This window comes from Phalacrocorax carbo, chromosome 7 (assembly GCF_963921805.1).
Source record: "Phalacrocorax carbo chromosome 7, bPhaCar2.1, whole genome shotgun sequence".
Lineage (NCBI taxonomy): Eukaryota > Metazoa > Chordata > Aves > Suliformes > Phalacrocoracidae > Phalacrocorax > Phalacrocorax carbo.
In genome coordinates this window covers 39,901,701-39,921,760 of record NC_087519.1, presented here as the reverse complement: position 1 = coordinate 39,921,760, position 20,060 = coordinate 39,901,701, and the positions used below count along the sequence as shown (strand labels likewise).

At 38.8% G+C, this 20,060-nt stretch overlaps 2 protein-coding genes across 6 annotated transcripts in view; one reads left to right on the top strand and one right to left on the bottom strand.

Moving 5' to 3' along the window:
• OPA1 (OPA1 mitochondrial dynamin like GTPase) overlaps positions 1-13,020 on the bottom strand; it is a 57,799-nt gene extending 44,779 nt beyond the window's left edge. The window contains exons 1-7 of one of the 5 annotated variants that reach the window (XM_064457607.1): positions 12,820-13,020; positions 9,234-9,552; positions 8,820-8,916; positions 7,530-7,637; positions 6,269-6,322; positions 5,556-5,623; positions 469-579 (exon numbers count right to left, since the gene is read on the bottom strand). In XM_064457607.1, the coding sequence (XP_064313677.1) occupies positions 469-579; positions 5,556-5,623; positions 6,269-6,322; positions 7,530-7,637; positions 8,820-8,916; positions 9,234-9,552; positions 12,820-12,848 (786 nt within the window). In that variant the 5' untranslated portion in view covers positions 12,849-13,020. Of the gene's footprint in view, positions 1-468; positions 580-5,555; positions 5,624-6,268; positions 6,323-7,376; positions 7,510-7,529; positions 7,638-8,819; positions 8,917-9,233; positions 9,553-12,819 lie in introns of those variants that run through there. The other 4 variants (XM_064457609.1, XM_064457608.1, XM_064457610.1 and 1 more) reach the window with 4 other exon arrangements.
• A 3,752-nt stretch (positions 13,021-16,772) lies between these two features.
• LOC104052155 (probable cation-transporting ATPase 13A4) overlaps positions 16,773-20,060 on the top strand; it is a 42,815-nt gene continuing 39,527 nt past the window's right edge. Inside the window, exon 1 of the mRNA XM_009513332.2 lies at positions 16,773-16,835. Coding sequence (XP_009511627.1) covers positions 16,773-16,835 — 63 coding nt within the window. The remainder of the gene's footprint in view (positions 16,836-20,060) is intronic.

The window sequence follows — 20,060 nt, the reverse complement described above, 5'->3', positions numbered from 1 at the left end:
ACCAGTATTTGTCTGTGCAGAATTGTTTCTAAGTAACTGCTGTTATTTTGAGATTGGTAATAGAATAAAGCAGGAAAAAATGTGCCCAGAGGTATATTGCCTGTAAATAGCCATACTCTTAGAAGATAGAGCTACAGTAAGAAAGCAACAGTAGAGAAATCAGACTTGACATTTATTCACATACTTTCCTCAAATGCATTTTTAATGTATGAACTTTAAATAATAGTTCTTTATAGAGGCAGAGAACATACAGTTTCAAAGTTAGACGAAGTACTTCTTCAGCTTTTAACACCATACTTTAAATGCAACTTGGTTAAACTGAAATAGGACTATACACCTGTAGTGAAGTCAGCTGTAATAATTATTTGGGCCCGTGATTAAATTAGTTAGATTTTTCTAGCTCAAATGCAGAAGGCTGCAGAATTTGATTAGTGTGAATACAGTACATATTGTCCCTTAAGCCATCACCTTTCGCTTCTGCTGGGAAGGGCCCATGTTATATTGGCCAGCGGCTCTGCGTGCTTCCTCTTCGTGCTGCTGGATTTGTTGTTGTAACAGAATGAGTTCACCAAGCAGGCCCTGCCATGAGTTTATAATAAAAAGGAGAGGAAAAATTTGGGGTGTAAGGAGAACAAAGTTAAACCAAAGGGCATGACAAAGACAGATGACAAACAGGTACGAATGGGTCAGTTGAAACAAATGTGAAATTTTCACTAGAAAGATCTCTCGCTAGCTAGTGCTGGGAGTGCATAGAGCCAGCAAAACCATGTATTTTGCATATCCAGGTAGAACAAACAATAAACATTTAGCTACATTTTATAATTATATTGAACTTTAACTAAGCATCTAAATCTTAAAAAATTTCAGCTATCCTGGCTTTAAAATATTCTCAAAAGTTTCAGGATTTCATTTCAATTATTCATACCAGAAATTCTTAAGTGTCAGCAATTTTTCACAACTTAACCATGTACGTATTTAAAGAGAGTGTTTTGGATATTCTACACAAAGTTGTGCACAACAGCTAATAGAATCAACTTTGTCAGTAACATAAAACTTCTCATTTTGTCCTTATTCTCAGCAAAGCAGACAGTCTATAGAAAGATGATTTTGCCTGCTACTTAACTGTCAAACCAGGAGAAGCAAAATAGTTTCCAGAGCATAAAGAAAAAGCCCCCTCTCCACTTCTATAACACACTGCAGTCTAAATTCATGCTGTCATTATCCTTTCTGATCACTTCAAAATCCCTGCAACTTGATGCTTATTCCTTTACTTATTCAGCATTTCCATGAAACTTAGTTCTCTTCTCCCTCCACACCAAATATTCTTGTAATGGTATTTAAAAATGGTGAAAAAAAAAAAAGATCTCTCAAAATTTGTTTAGAGATACTATGCCAGCCTCTACTGAAGCTTTATGTACAATTTATTTCAGAGAATGCAGACAGAAGTATTAACAAACTATTTAAATAAAGCTCTTTAAAAAATATTACATCATCTTCTAAGAAAACATTCCGTGAAACGAAAGGTTTAAAAAATGCACTACAGGAGTCAAAACAAAACCTGAAATAGAACTTTGGTGTAAGAATTCAAGACATCTACCACCAAGTTATGCATTTGTTGCACAAAATACACACACAGGCATGTACACGTAAGGATAAACAATACAGGGGAGAATGGATAAAAGGAGAGACAATCAATGACCAAATAGAAACATCTGTTAAATAATGATTCATATAACATTTCAATAGAAAAATCTTCACATTTGTATTTTACTGAACCATTTTAAGATTTAAGAAATTTCTATGTTGCCAGACTAGCAAACGCATTAGAACTGTGCCAAGAAATCAGGCAAAACAAAAGATTTAATTTCTATACAGCATGACTACACTTGGTATTAGAGGAACAATAACAACATTTTGCCACTTCACAAAGAAGGAAACTCTCAATATACCCTGACATGGTCCATTTAAAAATCATGCTATGGTCAAGAAAATACAGAAAAAACAAAAACACTGAACAAAACCCGCCATGAAGGCCTTTTAGCATTTAAAGAGGCACTGTAACAAATATTTGAAGTCACCAAATCTATTTCATGTGCTATTACTTCCCAAGACATCTGGTCCACGTAACTCTTACTCCATAGTAAAGTACAAAGAGCCATTTTCAACTCCAGCTACGCTGTTTAATAAAATATTCAAGTAAAAATACAGTGATTTAAAGGGCTTCTCAATACCAATTTCTTCTTTGTCTGTATCAGTCAATAATCTTATTTCCTTTATTTTCTATTTCTTGCTTTGTAGGTTTGAATTGGAAAAAAATAAATTGAAGAAAAAATATTAAGAACCTTAAATAGCACAGAACTATACACACAACACCCAGGCTGGTACAAATGAGGGCACAAACAAAAATGTGTACATCTCTCTGTCATTGGACTCTACCACTGTTTCCCCCTGCCTCAAAATAAATCATTTCAGTATAAAACTGTATTTATTTTAAAGAATTTAATCTAGAAAGAAAAAAAAAAGCAATTAATGGGATTTCAAACCCCAAATTGTTTACAATAATATTATTATTTTCATTATCAAAGAAACAATGTAAAGAAGAATAACACTAGTTGACAAACACAGTGGCACAAACCCTGTAAAGTCATCATGAGAATCTGGGTGCACATTAAGTAAAATAAGACAAAACAAGTTCCGACGTTGTTACTGCGTATGCTTTAAAAAAAATACATTATTTTACATTAAAAGTTAATAGGCTGTACTTCAGTTCAGCATGACTATCTCCTTAATTTAAAAGTTCCTCATAACAAAAGTATTTGTGTCCCATTTTCACGAGCAACCAAAGCCCTATCTTTTTGCATGTCTCAACTCCTTCCACTATTTCCCACTGACTTCAGTGTGACTGTTCGTGAGACAAGCTGAGCCACAGTAAATCCTTCCAGGAAAAATAATTTAATGCTGAGAGATTTAAAGGGGTGAAAATTATGAGGAAGATAAAGAGAGACATTTCTAAGAATTTGAATAAATGTTACAATTTTATCCAGAATGCCTACAACAAGAAACTGGGAATTAAGTTGGGAATATAATGGTGTTATGAATACAAGAGGAAAAAATAATGGAAACTTTATTGTATAACTTGCAATTGATGCCATGAAAAGCTGAAATCAGGACATGAAAGCCGAATGAAGAACGAAACAAGCGAGAATATTAAAAAGAAAAAATTAACATCACAGTCAAGTGACATTCCTTACTACAGCCTCCTTTTCACCCTCCAGCAGTAGCTGTAGTGAAGAGCTGCAGAATTACTGTGTCACTCCTTACACTGACCGAAGGCGACCCAGTGTTGGCTGAGTGAGGCAGTCTATGCACTGCCAAATCCTCAAAAGTGCATCAGGTTCTTCAAGGCATGTGATTTTACCAAAGAACCAAAGGCAGAGAAAGGACTGTGTGGTTGGTTTTGAATTATTTCTTTATCTGGCTTCTAAGCCCCAAATCAATACTTGAATCATGTTTTTCACACCCACTTCATCACAGCCATAACCACTATAAATTCTCTTTAGAAATTGGGCTAAGCTTTGGAATTTGCTTGCTTTAATAGGAAGCTGAAACTCTTCAGGAATTTTTTTTTTGAGACAGACAATAGTATAAGATAATCTTCTGAGAAGGTAACACTGCCATTTCAAGTGCAAGCCTGAACTAGTCCCATGCATACAGTTCAATAAAATATTCTACTACGCTATAGCTTTTATAACTATTTCTCTTCTCTTTCTCAAATGACAAGATTTCATATTTAATCCAAGTAGAAACAGATGAAGTCCATTTATTTAAACTACTTAATCTGAACACTCGGTGTTCACTCTCTCAATGTTGTAAACTAACTAGTTTCTCACTCTCATACAGGAAGTTTTTGAAGATCTCTCTGAAGACCATGCCCAATTAGGGTTCTACAGAATATTCCTCCAAATGAGGAATTCCTAGATCTTTACCAGTTACTTATCTTTTCACAAGGAAGCAAAGAAAACCAGCTCATACATATTTAATACCATGCTACAGCATTTTACTCATCCATACAAACTCAATTCTTAAACTAGTGTTGATTGGCAGTGGACAGCATTGAATGAAAAAAGGCCATCTAACCTGTTGTCTAGAAAATAATTTTGCTTGCCAATAAACCAAGTGATTATGCTATGTTAGCTATTCATATGTGTCTTGTTTGAAATGTAATGACCAAAATTCATCATATAAATTATCAAACCAACCGTTTCTAAGCGTAACATATCAGATGTAACTGGAGTAACAAAGATTAGTACAACAGACTAAATTTTATAAATCATATTGGTTTAACATGGGCTGCTATTTTCTGTATCACAGCCAAAGTTTTGTTGGCAACATTAAAAATGCAGTTGTCACTGCATCTGAAAAACCAGAGTATTAGTGACATTACTGGCACTTAGGAAACTTATCAGTTAATTTAGTTATCAAAGACAATAAATTAAGATGGCCACTTCCCCACAAATCAATAGTATTTTTTGTTTTAAATGGTGAAACCTGTGCTAAGCAATTACTCAAGAGAAAGCAAAACAGTATCTAGATAGTTTACTGACAAAGGGAAAACAAAAAGCTATTTTTTTCTCATGTAGAAATCCATCACTGTTCTAAAGGGAAGAAACAAATTATAAAAAGTAAGCTTTGTACAGGTTTCACTACATATTGCCATGCAGAACTAATGCAGAATAAATGTATACATGCCTGCATATACAGAAATGTCTTTTCTGTAACGCCCAGTCATAGTCCAGACACTAAAAAGTTTTCAGTTGCAAAAATTTACAAATTCCTGATTCTTATTGTTTACCTTCCATTTTTAAAAGACTTTTTTTTAATATATACAGAAAAAAATTCAAAGCTTTTAAAGAATAGAAAACATTACAATTCATGAATTTAATAGAAATGAGATCTACTATTAATTAAAGCAAAAAATTAAACTTTGCCTTCTTTACTTCAAGGAAAAATGCTAAAACTTAGTATCAAAATACAGTAACATTTTTTTCCAGAATATAGTAACAAAAATGTGATGTACACTTCTCTAAGTAAACAGAACAAAAAGACAGACTGCTTTAAGAAATAGTTCTTTATTAAGGCACAGAACCTTAAGAATCACAATTGTGAAAATGTCAACAGAAAAAGAGGTTGCAAGTAAAAACACTTGAAAATAACTATAGAAGACTCAACCAAATTCAGTAACAAGCTATAAGCTCAATTGCTACTTAGAACATGCCCAGAAAATTGCAAATGCATGAAAAATACCTAAAATTTCATTCTTATTACAAACCAAGTTTCCTAAAAATGTAATTCCTAAGGATTTTTATGACTGCATTCTATTTTCCTTACACCAAACTGTTTATTATCATTGTACTGTGTATACATTAAAAACTACAGTGTATACTCAATTAATTTCCAAGCTGCTTCAAATAAACACCTATAACTAACTACTGAAGCACTGTTAAAAAAAATTACCTGTTGTCAAGACATTTTTAGTTTTGCAAGAGAGTAATTACCTTCTTGTACTCTTTGTCATTGTCATACCCCTGGTCAGTAGCTCTGAATGCTGTTTCTCCTGGAGAACCTAGGACATAATTACGGAAACTCATCATAACATGCAAAAGGCACTTAAAAATTCTCAAACAACACCTAATATAAAATTATAGTTCAATGCCTGTGAATTATGAATTCAATAAACTTTGAAGTTGCTATCAACCAAAAAAAGTTCACCATAAGAAACTGAAAAAGAAATTTAGTTTAAAACTCATCTAAAAGTTTTACATCTAGTTTATGACTCAAATTAGTTATATCATAAGGGAATAGGCAGCTTCAGTTAGACTAATAAAGTTCTGAAAACTTTTTTAAAAATTAATTATTTCTGATAGACATGAAAGAATAATACAAATTCCACTGGTATTATTGTAACAAGAAAAAAAAATTAAGTTATTTCCAATTGTAACGACATGAGTTTTCAAAACAAGCTTCTGGAAAATGCCCGAAATAAAAAGCATCTGCTAAGGACTCTGGTAGAGAAATATCAACTATTCGTCTATTCGTTCTCACAGGGGTGGATCTAAGTATTTTTAAAATAATTTTAAGGTATTTGTAATTCAGTTTTAAATTACTGTGAATAGTTGTGTTTACATATTCACTCCTCTTAGTATAGTAGTATTTTAAGAGTTTGCTTTAAAGAGGCAGGTTAAGGGCAGTAAAAAGGGCTTTTACACACCTAACAACAGAAGTAGATCAGAAGCTCCTATGACTTCACTAACCAAATTGTAACCTGTGAAAAATCAGCAGAAGAGGGGAAATAAAAATTATAAATACAAAACAAACTGCAAAACAAAGATGAGGGATCTTTGTCTCATTTGGAGGACCACACACCCATAAATGTCAACTATGTCCAAGTGAGTATGATAACAAATAATAGGTGACATCTCACAATGCCAGCCAATAACACCACAATTTTAAACAGCCAAAATCTTTAACAGCCAATATACATAGGAGATTGTAATCTACTTGTCACTTTGTTGAGCTTCATCCCTACTTAGTTGCTTGCTCAGTTTACAAGATGCATTAATTAGTTCTACAAATAATGGTAGTTTAAGAAAATGGAAATATGCCTCTTATGCACACTGATATGGAAATATTTTCAAACATGCTTAGAGCAACGACTGTGACACCTCATAGATAAAATCTTTCATGAATACAAATGTATGTGGTTTGATAATTATCAAGGTATATAATAGGAAGAATCTTTCACTCTATTACAAGAATCACTGGGTGAAGCTTTGAACTGTGCTAGAGTAAGTCAGATATAATTTTTTTAGTTTTAAAGAGAGAAATGTCTTATTTAAGTCTCCCAAAACATGAAAACCACTAAGCCTACTACTGCCTAGGCACACTGAATTGAAAAACCATCCCCCTGCTTTCTGTGAAACATATATAACTCCTACCTATTCCTTTGAAATGTAGCCCCTAAGCAAGCTAAATCTTCAAAGTCCTTCTGGAGCTGTGTACAAATGAAAAATATCACTCAACCCTAAAGAATACCTTCATCACAAATCTCTTATTTCACATGCTTACAACATTAAGAATCATGATTCTTAATAATCCAACTCTTCTCCTGCAACAGCTGTGGTACTGTTACTGTCCAGTGCCACCCTCACCTTCTCCAAATTCCAACTGGACATGTCCAGCTTTTAAGACTGAAGCAATTTAGCTTTCAATCTGTTTGTTTAGAATTGTACAAGAATTCTAGTGTTCTATTCATTTCACATTTTGGTTCTCACTACTTGCTACTAGAATTCTTGCTTTTGAAAATACATTACACTTACCTGTGTCCATAACACTCTCAGACGTGATATTCAATGAAACGGCATGCATTTTCAGGATCCGCTTTCTTTTAGTGTCTAAGGACACATCTGTAACCTCATCTTGTAATAGCTTATGTTTTCAAAATTAAAACTAAGCTGAAATATTGTTCTCACCAGGAGAAAAAAATCCTTTGAGCGAAGTGAAGCTTTCTCCAATCTTGTCAAAGTCAGGCAAAAGTTTGGCAAGGTCATCTGCATCAGGGAGGGCTTTGATAATTTTTTCTAGGAAAAGAGTACAACAGGTAGTAAGTATTTTTTTCTTTCCTGTTATTTTTGTTAACAAAAATGGCTTAGACTGTAAAACCTAGCAACTGTTTCAGGACCTTTTTTTTTTTTTTAAATAAAGAATTAAAAAGTTTCTTTCCACATGCACCTCCCCCCATTAGCACTGGGAAAGATTTATCAGATCTGAAAAACCAACTGCAGTTTTAGACTTTGAACTTCCAGATAAGTTAGTTGCCTCAGGTACTTTAAAATACTCTGAAACTTATCACTACATTTCACCACATTTCATACACTATTCTCTCTCATACTTTGCAGAGGATGTTATAAAATTACACAGCACTAACTATGCCCATCTCTTGTACATTTTAAGAAAAGATTATTTCTCAATTTCATAAAGAAGCCGATTTTGTAATCCTTTAAAAAAAAACTTATTAGCTTTGGGGTACTACAAAAATGTAGTGTCCACTACCAATACAAACAAGAAAACATTTGTCTCAGTTATTCAATCCCTGCATTTATCTATGCAATGCTCACAGTGAAATAATAAGCTTTTTTTTTTTAAAAATAGAACACAACCTTACTACCCTGCATATAGAAGTAACTCAGTGCTTGTTTTTTAGATTTTTATCTTTCATCTGAAAATATGCCCTCTGTAACCAGAAGATCCAGGAAAACAGAGTCTATATTTTTAACTTTCTTTTTTTTCTGTCTCTTCAAGATAATTTTGTAGGTGGGTATCTTCACCATTCTGCATTTGCAGTCGGTATTTTAACCATACACACCTTTCACTTATCTTTTTATATTTTTCACTTTCAAGTGTTATTTATATAGAAAGAAAGAACTTTGTGCATAATACTACAAAAATCTAAGTAAGACCCCTTCATCATGTTGCAAGTCTCCTTTCAATAATGGAATTACGCAGCCATACGAAAGGACCAAGAACATTCTCAAATGAAAGGATGAATTATGGAATATCAATGCTAAATGATGCTTAATTTTTTCTTACGGACGCACTGATACAAATACTGTGGTAAGACACACCAAACTAACGAGTTCACTCAAATTACAGCTATAAAGATACTACTGCACTGGGAAGAGGCACTGAGGACCTACACCCTTATGTTTAAGATGTACATATACTAGTCTTTAGATAGAGTAGCATTTTAGCTTTTGTGATACCGAAGTCAAGATGTTCATCAAGCTCCCAAATGAAGTCAGGAACGATCCACTTATATTCATCGAGATCTGGCATCATGTCCTTCCACTGATCATATGTCTATATACAAAAAAGAAAAAAAATAGTAGAAATAGAAGAAGAAACGTATGGAGAGAAGCATATGAGCAATCTACTGAAAAGTAATACCTACATATAAAACATACTAACCCACCATCGTTTTCATATGAATACTACTACTTGGATCTTTTAAAATTTATAACAGTTCGCTAAACAATCTGTTTTCCATTTTCACTCATCTTTATTGTCATCCTGTAATAATATCCTGTAATTTCTGTGGATATTCCAAGAACTATTGTTCTGAAACATACAACAACAACAAAGACAAAATGCATAAAATAGCTTCCACAGATAAATACCTTCTTAGCTGTATAACCACCACCTACAGCAGATCCTAATATAAGATAGCGAAGTTTGAGTAGCCTTGATGCTAGTCTTGCTAGCCAAAAGTTCCTGTGGGACTGGTATCCATATTTTACATCTAAAAGTTTTGTTTTACGTAGGGGAAGACGATTAAGAGAAGAGAACAGCTGAACTGATATCCTTAACGGAGATCTTTGAAATTTTGAACTTGGGTAGTAGGGATGATGTATACTTCGGGAAATAAGATGCAAGTTTTGAAGTGGTGATTTTCTTTTTATTCCATAGCTGCTATTTGCTAGACTCCGGCAGATGACACTGAAAGAAAGACATAAAAACTCTAAGTAACAGATTTCCTCAACACACCATTAACTCAATAACCTCTTTAGAAACAATGCACATTACGTTTTAGCTGCTTAAAGATAAATTAGAGCATCGCTTTGGATGTTCAATTTACAGCTATCATTGCTATGCTACCAGGAAAATAAAAAGCTGTAAACATGGTTAATGGGTACAGCATTTCTACTGATTACAGAAATAAAACCTTAAATACCATTTATGAAGTCTGTTATGAATTAAATTTAAATTCGACACTGGATGAACGCAAGTAAAATATCTGTGGTAAAACACAGTTTGGGTAAACAGGAGCTAAGAGTCCACAGAAGACTACGATCATCTTGCAACATAAAGTAAAACTTGATAGTTTGACCTATCTTGTTATTCAGAACAAACTTTTAGAGAACATCAAGTTTGTAGAGGATTTTTAAACTTCAAAAAAAACAACCCGCAGACAAAATTCCTTTGCAAAATACATTTGTCATTTTCTGGCAAAGTGGATTCTCCTTTGGAGTTGAAGCACATACTTCATGACATCTTTCAGTTCCTTTCACTAATATTCTGTGGTTCTAGAATTACAGCATTATTGTTTTGTCTTAGGTCACGCAGAGACAAGATTACTCTGGAGACAGCTGCACCATGTTTGTTGAAGACTCAGTAAAGTAATTCAGATTTATGCAAGAGGGAAAGTTTCAGTCTGAAAGACTTCACTCTGAAAACAGGGCTCAGCCATGAAAAGCACTTATTAAAACACAGGAACCTTATCAATCCTGCCTAGGATTGGTTCAACCTGCATAGGTTGAAAGAAAGCTCTTTGTATACTGTTAATTACACTATCTGCATGCTTCAACATTTTGAGGTAGCTTTGCTAGTTTAGGGAAAAGACAACTGCTCTGGAAAAAGCAATTTCTTCTGTAACTGTTTAGTCTCACCATCGTATCAGAATGGTTAATACTAAATCATTTGCTGGATGTAAAATATAGGTGAAGTTACAGTTCTTGAAATTAATGCTTGTTCCTTGATGGTTTTTTCAAGGTTTTCAATATTATCAAGTGCATTTACTTACAAAGGGGACAAATACATAAGAAGAAAGTGCTTCATGCTACTGAGAAGGAAAATTATTCATCCCGTAATCCTAAAACATTTAAAATTAACAGAACTTAAAGAGAATAAGTGAATCATATGAAATGGAAAATATTACAGCATTTTCTTAGAACATGCTCTATAATATATGCAGTTCTTTGCCTTGAGATTCTCCATGTACATATTTCTAGTATATGACATATTCTTAATGTCAAAAGCAGTGGAAGACTTTGTTGTAAAAGCACTTTTGACCGAAAAATTAAGCTTTTGGAAGATAAATTAAGAATCTGAATTATGTGAATTGAGACATTTCCCGCTTTTAAGAGACCGGTTATCCTGCTGATCTATGTTTAGAGATTTCCTTTAGTGTAATAGAAAGCTTAAAAAAGGGAACTCCACTGACTGTTATGAAAGTCCTCGTTCATAAGAGTCACTATGATTTGGAAGAGTATCCTCTTGCTGCTATACTAGACTATTTAGAAGGCTGTGCCTTTGCAATTACAAACTTAGTATCTACAAAGAGTATAATAAGTGGGGGCAGAACAATCCGTAAAGCAGTGCCAAGTTTCTCCTCTTTGACATGGAATTACAAGAGGCTCAGAAATTAACCACAGAGAGTATCAACACAGAAGTGACTACATAACAATAAAAAAATCCACACTCCACACTGCAAATGTTTTATTTCTTACTTTTGAAGACAGTTTTTGAAAATCAGGGTATGGTAAGCCTGTGCAAAGCAAGCTGTTGTTTCTTTTGTTTTGCAGTCACTACCATTACACAGATATTTAATAATTTCAGCAGAGACAAAGTGGTAGTATGTGTTATAGCAGCCACTTCTCATCATTAGTCTTCACCTAGGTTAAAAGCATTGTGTAATATTATGTAATTTTCTTCTCTGCGATTGTTCTTTTAAAATACACTGTGTTTTACACCAATCATTCTGTATGTTTAAACTGAAGGAAAAAATGAGTTCCATCACAAATTATTATGGGAAGAACTTGATCAACAACGATCTCCTTTCCAGTGCTATTGCATATTTCAAACCCTACCTGCTTTAACTGCACATGTAAAATCTTACAATTCATTAAAAAAAACAGTACTCCATCATCATATCAAAACTTTTATTTTCCCCTTTCTTCTCTCCTCCCATGGCTAAAAAGACTCATGATGAATACTGAGAGAAAAATCACCTTAAGATCTTCACTTGAAAGTGCAGTTACAGTGAAAAGGGTGGCAATGCAATGTTATTAAATGAAGTATTTAATGAATCCCAAATTGAAAGCCTCTGGAAAGCTCGTTTCAACAACAACAAAAATTAGCCTTCTAGACATGAGCAGCTCTGCCATTAGAATCTGCCTGATTACAGGCTTGCAACCTGACTGGTGTTGCGTTGCGCTGAGATTATAGATACCTTGCAAAACAGGAACAAGTAGCCTGTTACTATCGATAGCCAAGCATTCCACCTGGAGTCATACCTAACATTTTACACATATCGCTCCAGTTTAAGAGTTCAAAATACCCCCACCTCAGCTGGGACAAATTTTCTATAAAGATAGGCTATGTACACTTTTAATAGCTATGCCGGTGAAGCAGACGTTCAAACGTAACCCAACAAAAAGCACTGTAGTATCTGCTTTCTCGTTCAGCACTAAACACTTATTCTCCTCCTGCTGCTCCCAAATCTGCCGTGGAACGTTGTGAGATTACTGGCCACTGGGTTTCACTGCTCCTGTCTGGAATTGGGTAGAAAAACCATGAAAAACAGAGTAACTGCGGGCAGCTGCTGGGGAGAGCCAACATCTGGACACGAAGGCAGCCCTAGGGCGGGAATACAGGACACGCAGCTCCCTTCCACTTCGCACCCGCAGTCCCGAAACGGCTGGGGGACGGGGAGTTTCCCCGCCTGAGAGCAGCTCCCCCCCGCCCCAGCAGGCCAGGGCTCACCCCTGCGCCGCTCCCGCACAGACCCGCTCTGCGGCTCCGGCCTCCCCCGCGGGCAGCCCCGCTCCCGCGGGTGCCCAGGCCCTGCTCAGCCGGGACGGGTATGACAATCGCCGCCGCCCCCCGAGACGGGAGGAGGCGGGCGCGGGCGGCGGCTCCGGCGGCCGCTCACCCCTCACAGCCACCGCGCCCGCCCTGACCCCTGCCGCGGCCCGCCCCGCTCACCAAGCCGCCGCCACCCGCGTCCGCCACATCTTAAGGGCCTGTAGGGGCACAGGGGGATCCGCAGGCACCGGGGCCGCGGGCCGGGGCCGCTCCGCCTCCGCGCCTGGCGCCCCGGGCCGCCGCAAGGGCAGGGGGAGCCGCCGCGGTCCCGGGGCTGACAGGGCTGCCGCCGCTTCCGGGCGGCGCGGTCCGCTGCGGTCGGCCCGGCTGGAAACCGCGCCTCCCCGCGCAAGGGTTCCGGGCGCGGCGGCGGGGGAGGGTTTTGGAGGAGCACCGGTGTGTGGTGGCGCGGCCCGGAGGCGCCGAGAGGGGTGGGCATGGCTCCTCCAAGGCTGTCTGTGACCCCGCACACCCCGGCGACGGCGGGGGCGAGGCTCAGCGCCTCACCCCCGTGCCCCTGGGCTGGCCCGGGGCACCCCCGTCTGGTGTGAGCCAGGCCGGAGGCGGCCCTCGGCGGTGTCAGGGCTGGAGAGGACGGCGAGGCCCAGCCCCGAGTGGAGGCCTGGGGGCGTACCTGGGCCTTCCACGCTGAGTCGGTAGCGTTCCCAGATGAAGTCGCAGCTGTTGTTGTGTTGAAGTGCGTTAAACGGGTGGAAGCGCTGCCCTGAAAGCTGGAAAACAAGGCGTGTCCAAGTGGGCTTCAGTGAGCTGTGGGGCTGTTGGCGGGTTTTTGCCGCAGGGCCACGTGGAAAGCGGAGGCAGAGGAGGAACCAGGAGAGTTTGCAGGCCCGTCTGCTCTGTGACAGAATCACCTCTGTTTGTGTCATGTCTGAGAGGTGTGTGCTTCACCTGTCCATAAAGACCTCTGGCGTTGGAGTGTTCACCTGGCAATGCCAGTGCTCGCTAACATCAATAGAAATTTTTCCCTCATGCCTGATTTGATTCTTTCTTAGAGCAAGTTAACTCTACCCACAGTGGACACAGAGAATATTATTTTCTCTACTTATATTTTGAGGACTGTTGTCATCGAATCATAGAACAGTTTGAGTTGGAAGGGACTTTTAAAGGTCATCTCGTCCAGCCCTTGTGCAGTGAGCAGGGATCAGGTTGCTCAGAGAAGTTTACATTAATTACATCAGCTCACATGAGCTTTTAAAATCAGATTTCAGCAAAAAGGGGTGTAGGGAATAAAATTATTCTCTTTGAAGATTCAAATACTCCTCTTGGCCTCTTGTTCTTGAGATTAAACAACACTAAATCCCTCTTCGATGTTTTCTGTCTCCTTTGTCATTCTTTGTGCTGTTCCATGGACTGTCACCGGTTGGTTCACAGCTTCCTTTCTGCGATATGCCCAGGACTGAGTATCGTATGCTGAGCTAAACAGAAAAAGAAATCTAGGATGTTTTATAAACCAGGCTTCTGTTTACACAGTGGGATTTTTCAGAGCAAAAGAAGTTGCATAAGGATGACATAATAAATACAAGTATTATGTCAGAACTGAGATAAAAGTTGTAGGGATGAAATGAGGCATGTTTTTGCCGCTTGCTTGCTTTCAGATTTATTGGTTTATAAATTTAAGGGACTATGTTTTAAATCTTACCTATGCTTTTAACTTGACCAGTTATTTTTGTCATTTATAACTGGTTTTTAAGACAAATATCAGTGTAAAATAAGAACGATGATACTTCATGGGACGTGATACAAAACCGATTTTATTTATAAATTAATAAGTAATTCTTACTTTAAACAGTAGAGGGCACCATATAACTAAAGTTTCCAATTTAGGATGCTTTAGAGGTGTTTTTCTCAGGAGAAAGTGAACCAGCTTAAGAAAATGAACAAATTCCACCATCTTCATTGGTTCTGGATGGACAGATTTTGCTAGAATATTATGACAGGTTGCCAAACAGTGGAAATTATGGATGTTTTACATCTTTAATCTGTTTTTTCTTTGCTTTCAGTTGCGAAGATATTAATCTCCACTAATAAGGGTGTTCTGTAGGAGCAGAAATTGTAAATAAGAGCTAGACTAAGCCTGTGAATAGCGAATAGATTGGATGAGCCTTGATTCTTCCCTGGACACCCGGGTTTGGTGGGAAACTCGGCATGCAGCTCATCTCTCTTCTCTGTGAAAGTGCAGCCAAAGACCCCTACTGCACCCTAGTCTTCTACAAACACTAGAAGGAGCAAGGCTGACATTCAGGGAAGCAGCAAAAACTGACCAGGCAGAAAAATCATGTGTGGCACTCCTGTTTTCCACGCCAGCATCTCCAAAAATAAAGAGTCATTTCCCAAAATCAGCAGCCTGCCTTGGAAGAGGTACCTTTGCAGTTGTTTCCTGTCTTTTATAGCTTCTAGACAGCACTGCTCAGTTTTCCCATATAATCAGGTTTATTAGAAATGGACTTTATTGCATTCTTTCTTTTAAATTTTTAATTGAAAATTGTGATTCTTGTGTAATAACTGGAGTTCCTGTTGCTGGGTCTCAGAAGAACAAAAGGGAAAGCTGAAAGGCTCAAAGCTCGCCTCAGGGTTGCAGTGGGAGAAAAGGAAAGGGTATGGAGAGGACCTTTTTCCCCCTTGATTCTGTTGCAACAAATCACCCATAACACAGCTTAGGATAGGATATAACACAGTTATATCCTTTTCTCTGCAGCCTCTGGTCTGCATCGCTTTTGGAAGTGTGCTGGGTGTCAAGACCAAACAACTTTGCTCCAACAGAAACTGCTTGTCACCAGCATTTCACAAACATATCTGTCCCTGTGCTGTGCATACATGCACAGCAGGCTTTCAGGTCTGTGTCTGGCTCACATTATTAACAATGGACAACTTTTATTATATTAATTGATGTAGCTGCCTCATTTCCTCTTCTCTGTTCCCTGCATGTCTCCCAAATCAGTTTCTCTGAGCCTGCCCACTGCAGGATAGGCAGTGGTGCTTGAGATGCCTGGGACTTGCACAAGTCCATGCCTCATGGAAGTAAACTTGGCACCTTTTGGTCTGTTTCAGTGACCCTAGAAATAATAATTTAGTTTCCTTAACATATTTACTGGAAGAACACATTTGCCGTTCCTGATGTCACTCCTAAACTATTTGGTGTACAACTTCTTAAAAAATAACAAAGGACAAGGAAATAGTAATGAGGATGAGAATGAATCACAAGACTAATAACCAAATGCAGCCCAGCAGTAACAAAAAAAGGAGGTGATAAAACCCTTTGTGCTGTTTTTCTGCCAGTTTCCTTTTGGCCCTGATTCAGAGATGTTTGTATCCAGCTCACTGACATCACTGGGCAACTCCAGTTTTCCCCAGGAGTGAGTAAATAATCTCAGTGACATTCCCCAAAGCTGTGTGGTGCGGTCAGAAGACATTCTGTGATTATATTCTTAATAATTAATAAACATAGTGGTTACAGATCCCACATGGCTGGATCCTGACACCCAGTCAGTGCATGAATCCACCTGCACAAACTGGGGCCCCTGTTTGCAATGCCGGAGCTTGAATTTTTCTCCAAGACATATGAGGGGATCACAGCTGGACACTTAGTTCAGGCTGGTAGCTAAGAGTGTAACAACAGCAATGTCTATTTTACTTCTCATTTGGACACACTTGTGGTCTCCAGTGATTCCATAATCTCTCAAAGAAAAATACTCCACTCTTGCCCTCCCCTGAAAGTTGCATGCCAACAGCACTTGTTTGCACCTGTCAGAGTTATGACCCGGAGTCATATTGAGGCAAGCAATTGTGGGATCTAAATTTTTCTTTCTTGCAGTGTCTTTGAGTGAATTTTGCACGTACCCTCGCAGTCACAAAACTCCAGCAACAGAATAAAGGGAGGAGGGATGAATGTTACCTGCTAACCCCACAGAGAGGGAGGAGCTCCATTCTTCAAATATCAGCAGAGTTAGAAGAAAGGTGTGTACTTCCAGCACTTCCTCAATGTGGAAGTTGCAGCAGACAACGTGGAAGACCTGTCCTGAGGGTGCTGTAGAAAGTCTCCAGAGGGTCATTTCATGGGGGAAAATCCTGCCAAGGATCATTATGCACAGCTTAACCAGGGAGAAGAGAATGAGATGGTGAGTCGTATCTCTCTCTAGGTCTTTCTTAACTTGAAGCAGCAGATGGCACATGTTCTGCAATAAAATGCTACAGTCTGTAGTTTAGTTTTGGGTGGTGGAGGTGTTCCCATAGCAGAAACACAGTCAGAAAGGGATATAATTTTTTTTAGCAGAAAGACAATAAAACTCTATGTATCCACTGGATTTAAGTGGTTATCCCCTCTAACAGAGGATGTCTTAGCAGATTATTGACGTGGCATTATAAATCTAGGTAGAGGTAGTCTCATACGAGCTTAAGGGATGGGCTAGAGAGGTGTTCCTAACCTTTTGACAGCTGAATCTCAAAGGCCAGATCCAGTTAGATGAGGACTGGGAACCATGGCTTTCCCTGGAACATAAAAACACAAGTGTTATATTTGCATAAATTAGCAAATGCAGTCTGTTGAATTGACAACACTATTCCAGCCTGAGTGCCTGTATAAAGCTGGATTTCTAAATAGGAGGAGTATGTTTACATGCATTCTGTAACATGTGGAAATAAGTCCTATGTTTACACGAAATATCTGATCGACTGCATGGCACTTCTCTTAAATAGTAAGCACAGTGCACAATTGTAGTAAATTCAGTGCTTCTTAGCTGCTTTGGCATTACTGCATGTTATGGATGGATCAGCTGTTCATCATGTATGCATTCAGTCCGTCTAACAGATTCTGCTGGAGATGTCAGACCCATGATGCAGCTGTACAGCAACAATTCTCATGCAGGTCTGGTAAATGCAGTGCTTCTCAAAATTCCCATGCTGCAGAGGCACTGTAGCTTTGCTATGAGTGCGTGTAGGATTTCTGGGTGTACAACAGCCCCAGTGAAGCTAGTGAAACACAGTCACTTACAAGCTGACATGACTGTTCACTTCCAGAAATCCTGGAGAAAATCTTCAGAATCTACTCACTGAGAATTCTATTTTAGTGAAAAAGAGACCATGTCATGGAAAAATGTGGACATTTGTTATCCCCGGATACAAACGTAGATTTTCAGTCAGCTCTCTGCCATCCAGGGATGGGAGATGTCATATTTTACATAATGCAAACCTGAGTAACCTGGATGTGCTGGAGAATGCAGTACAGAGTCATCCAGCATGAACTGACCACTGCGGGAAGTGCAAGGCGCTGGCTCTGCGGGTGTGGACTAATAAGCTCAGTGCAATGCAGAACCCAACTGGCTCTGCTGCTGGGTTACTAAACCTGCTCGCAGCACCCCGCTCCTGGCTCTAGCCCTGGTGCTGATGTGCCACTGCTCCCCAGCTCCAAACAGCTGCTGGGGTTTGTGTCTGTGCTCCACCCTGCCCCTGTCCTTCTAGGACCTTAAACACCCTGTCATTCTCTCCCCACTATTGGCACCATCACTGGCAATGCCAGAATTGAGCCTGAGCTAATTAGGTTTAAGCGGACTGTCTGGTGCTGTGTAGGGCCACACCATTGTACTCTGCATGTCCAATTCCAGCTGTGCACCACTGGGACACCCAAGTTGCGCTTGCGCAGAGCCAGCTATCCCAGTAATGTTTTTGTTTCTCACCAATATCATACTAGAGCACATTTGCCATGAGTCCAGTGCTCGGGGATCTGCACTGTGAATCTGAGGTCTTCCCTGCACAGCTGGTGTGTGCACAGTGCTGAGTCCATTTGCACTGTGAATCCAGGGTGCCTGTCAGTTGCTATGTTCTCTGTGCCTGCAATGAGCATAAGCAGTGTTCATTCACGTGGGGTTTCCAGATGAAAATCACAGAAAAGAAATTGATGAAGCAGTTGAGTAGTAGGAGCAATTAAAACCATAGCCAAATTGTGCTAGATTTGGCAGGTATGTATGTGTCTGTTACATATGTGTAAGAGAGAGACAAAAAAGTTCCAAGTATGAGAGACAGGAAGATATCTGTGAGGGTCTCTGAGGTACTGTAAGAGGGTGAAGAAAAACCTGATGTGTGTATAGAAAGAACAGCTAGTGTGCATATTTGTGTGAAAGAGAAAAAGAAAGTAATATGTAGATGAGACAAGTTGTGAAGAAAAAGACAAAGAGGGCTGTGTTTAAGCAGAGGAGAGAGTGAGAGTACATGGGCTAAAAGAGAATTATGTGCAGGCATTCTTTGCTAAAATCATATATTTTAAATTATTGGCAGCCACAGCAAGTGACGCTGGCACATAATGGTCTCAGTGACCCTACAACATTTTTTTTTTTAATTCTAAGCCATGAAAAATATTTTTCAATGTTATTTTTAACAGTCAGTTTAATCCACCTGAACCAAATTGTTAGCAAGCAGTTCCTGACTCCTCAAACAAGATCATATCACTTGGTGTAATAATGTAATAGCTGACATTGTGCAGGTGCCAGTTCTTCTAGAGTGAAATAGTTCAAGTAATTTTGAAAGCATGCAAGTAGTTTATTTGGGCTCTGGACATGCAGTGCTTTCCTATGTTGAACTAGCTGTCCATTTTGCTGAGGAAAGTTGGGAGCTCTAATGAGAAGAAATACTCCTCATCACTGAAGTTTTCTTCAGTGTTTCCATTTTGTGGTACAGCTGAGGTGCTAGGTAGTCCTATAATTAAGAATAATCACCCTGACTTAGGATATTTACCTTATATATCATTGTGCACATCTTTGGGATTACTTTATGTGGCTGGAGCGCATTTGCTTGAATGAGAGCTCACTCTCCTGGTACCAGTTAGCTAAACTGGTAAGTAGCTAAGTAGCTAAAACTTAGCGATATATATTCAGAGCATGAGATAATATCTCAGTAGTGTGAGAGCACTCTGGACACAGCAGCTTGCCTCAGAGAGGGTTAATAGGAGAGGATTTACTTTCTGAATTAGCTAACTTTTTTTTCCCCCTTTTCCTTCAGAAAGATCTGCTTGAAGGTGTTTTTGAGAAGAAGTAATTGTTGGTGAAATAGGAAGAGGGAGGAAAAACACAGCTTTATGTCCACTGCCAATTTGATGCTCATCTCTGTACAACTTGGGACTAATCACTCCCTTTGCACAAACCCTAAAGTGCAGCGTAACCCCTCCAGTGCAAAAGATTGTGATAGACAGGCTTCTGCCTCAGGAAGGATTTGCCAGAAGCCTGTCTTAAGCACATATTCCCCAGTTGCTTATGTCTGAAGGAATGGGACAACTGCAGTCAGTGAGCTGGTGAACCCCAGTTTGCCACTGCATGTTGGCAGCTATCTGCCTCCTTTGGGATGCCAATTTTCTA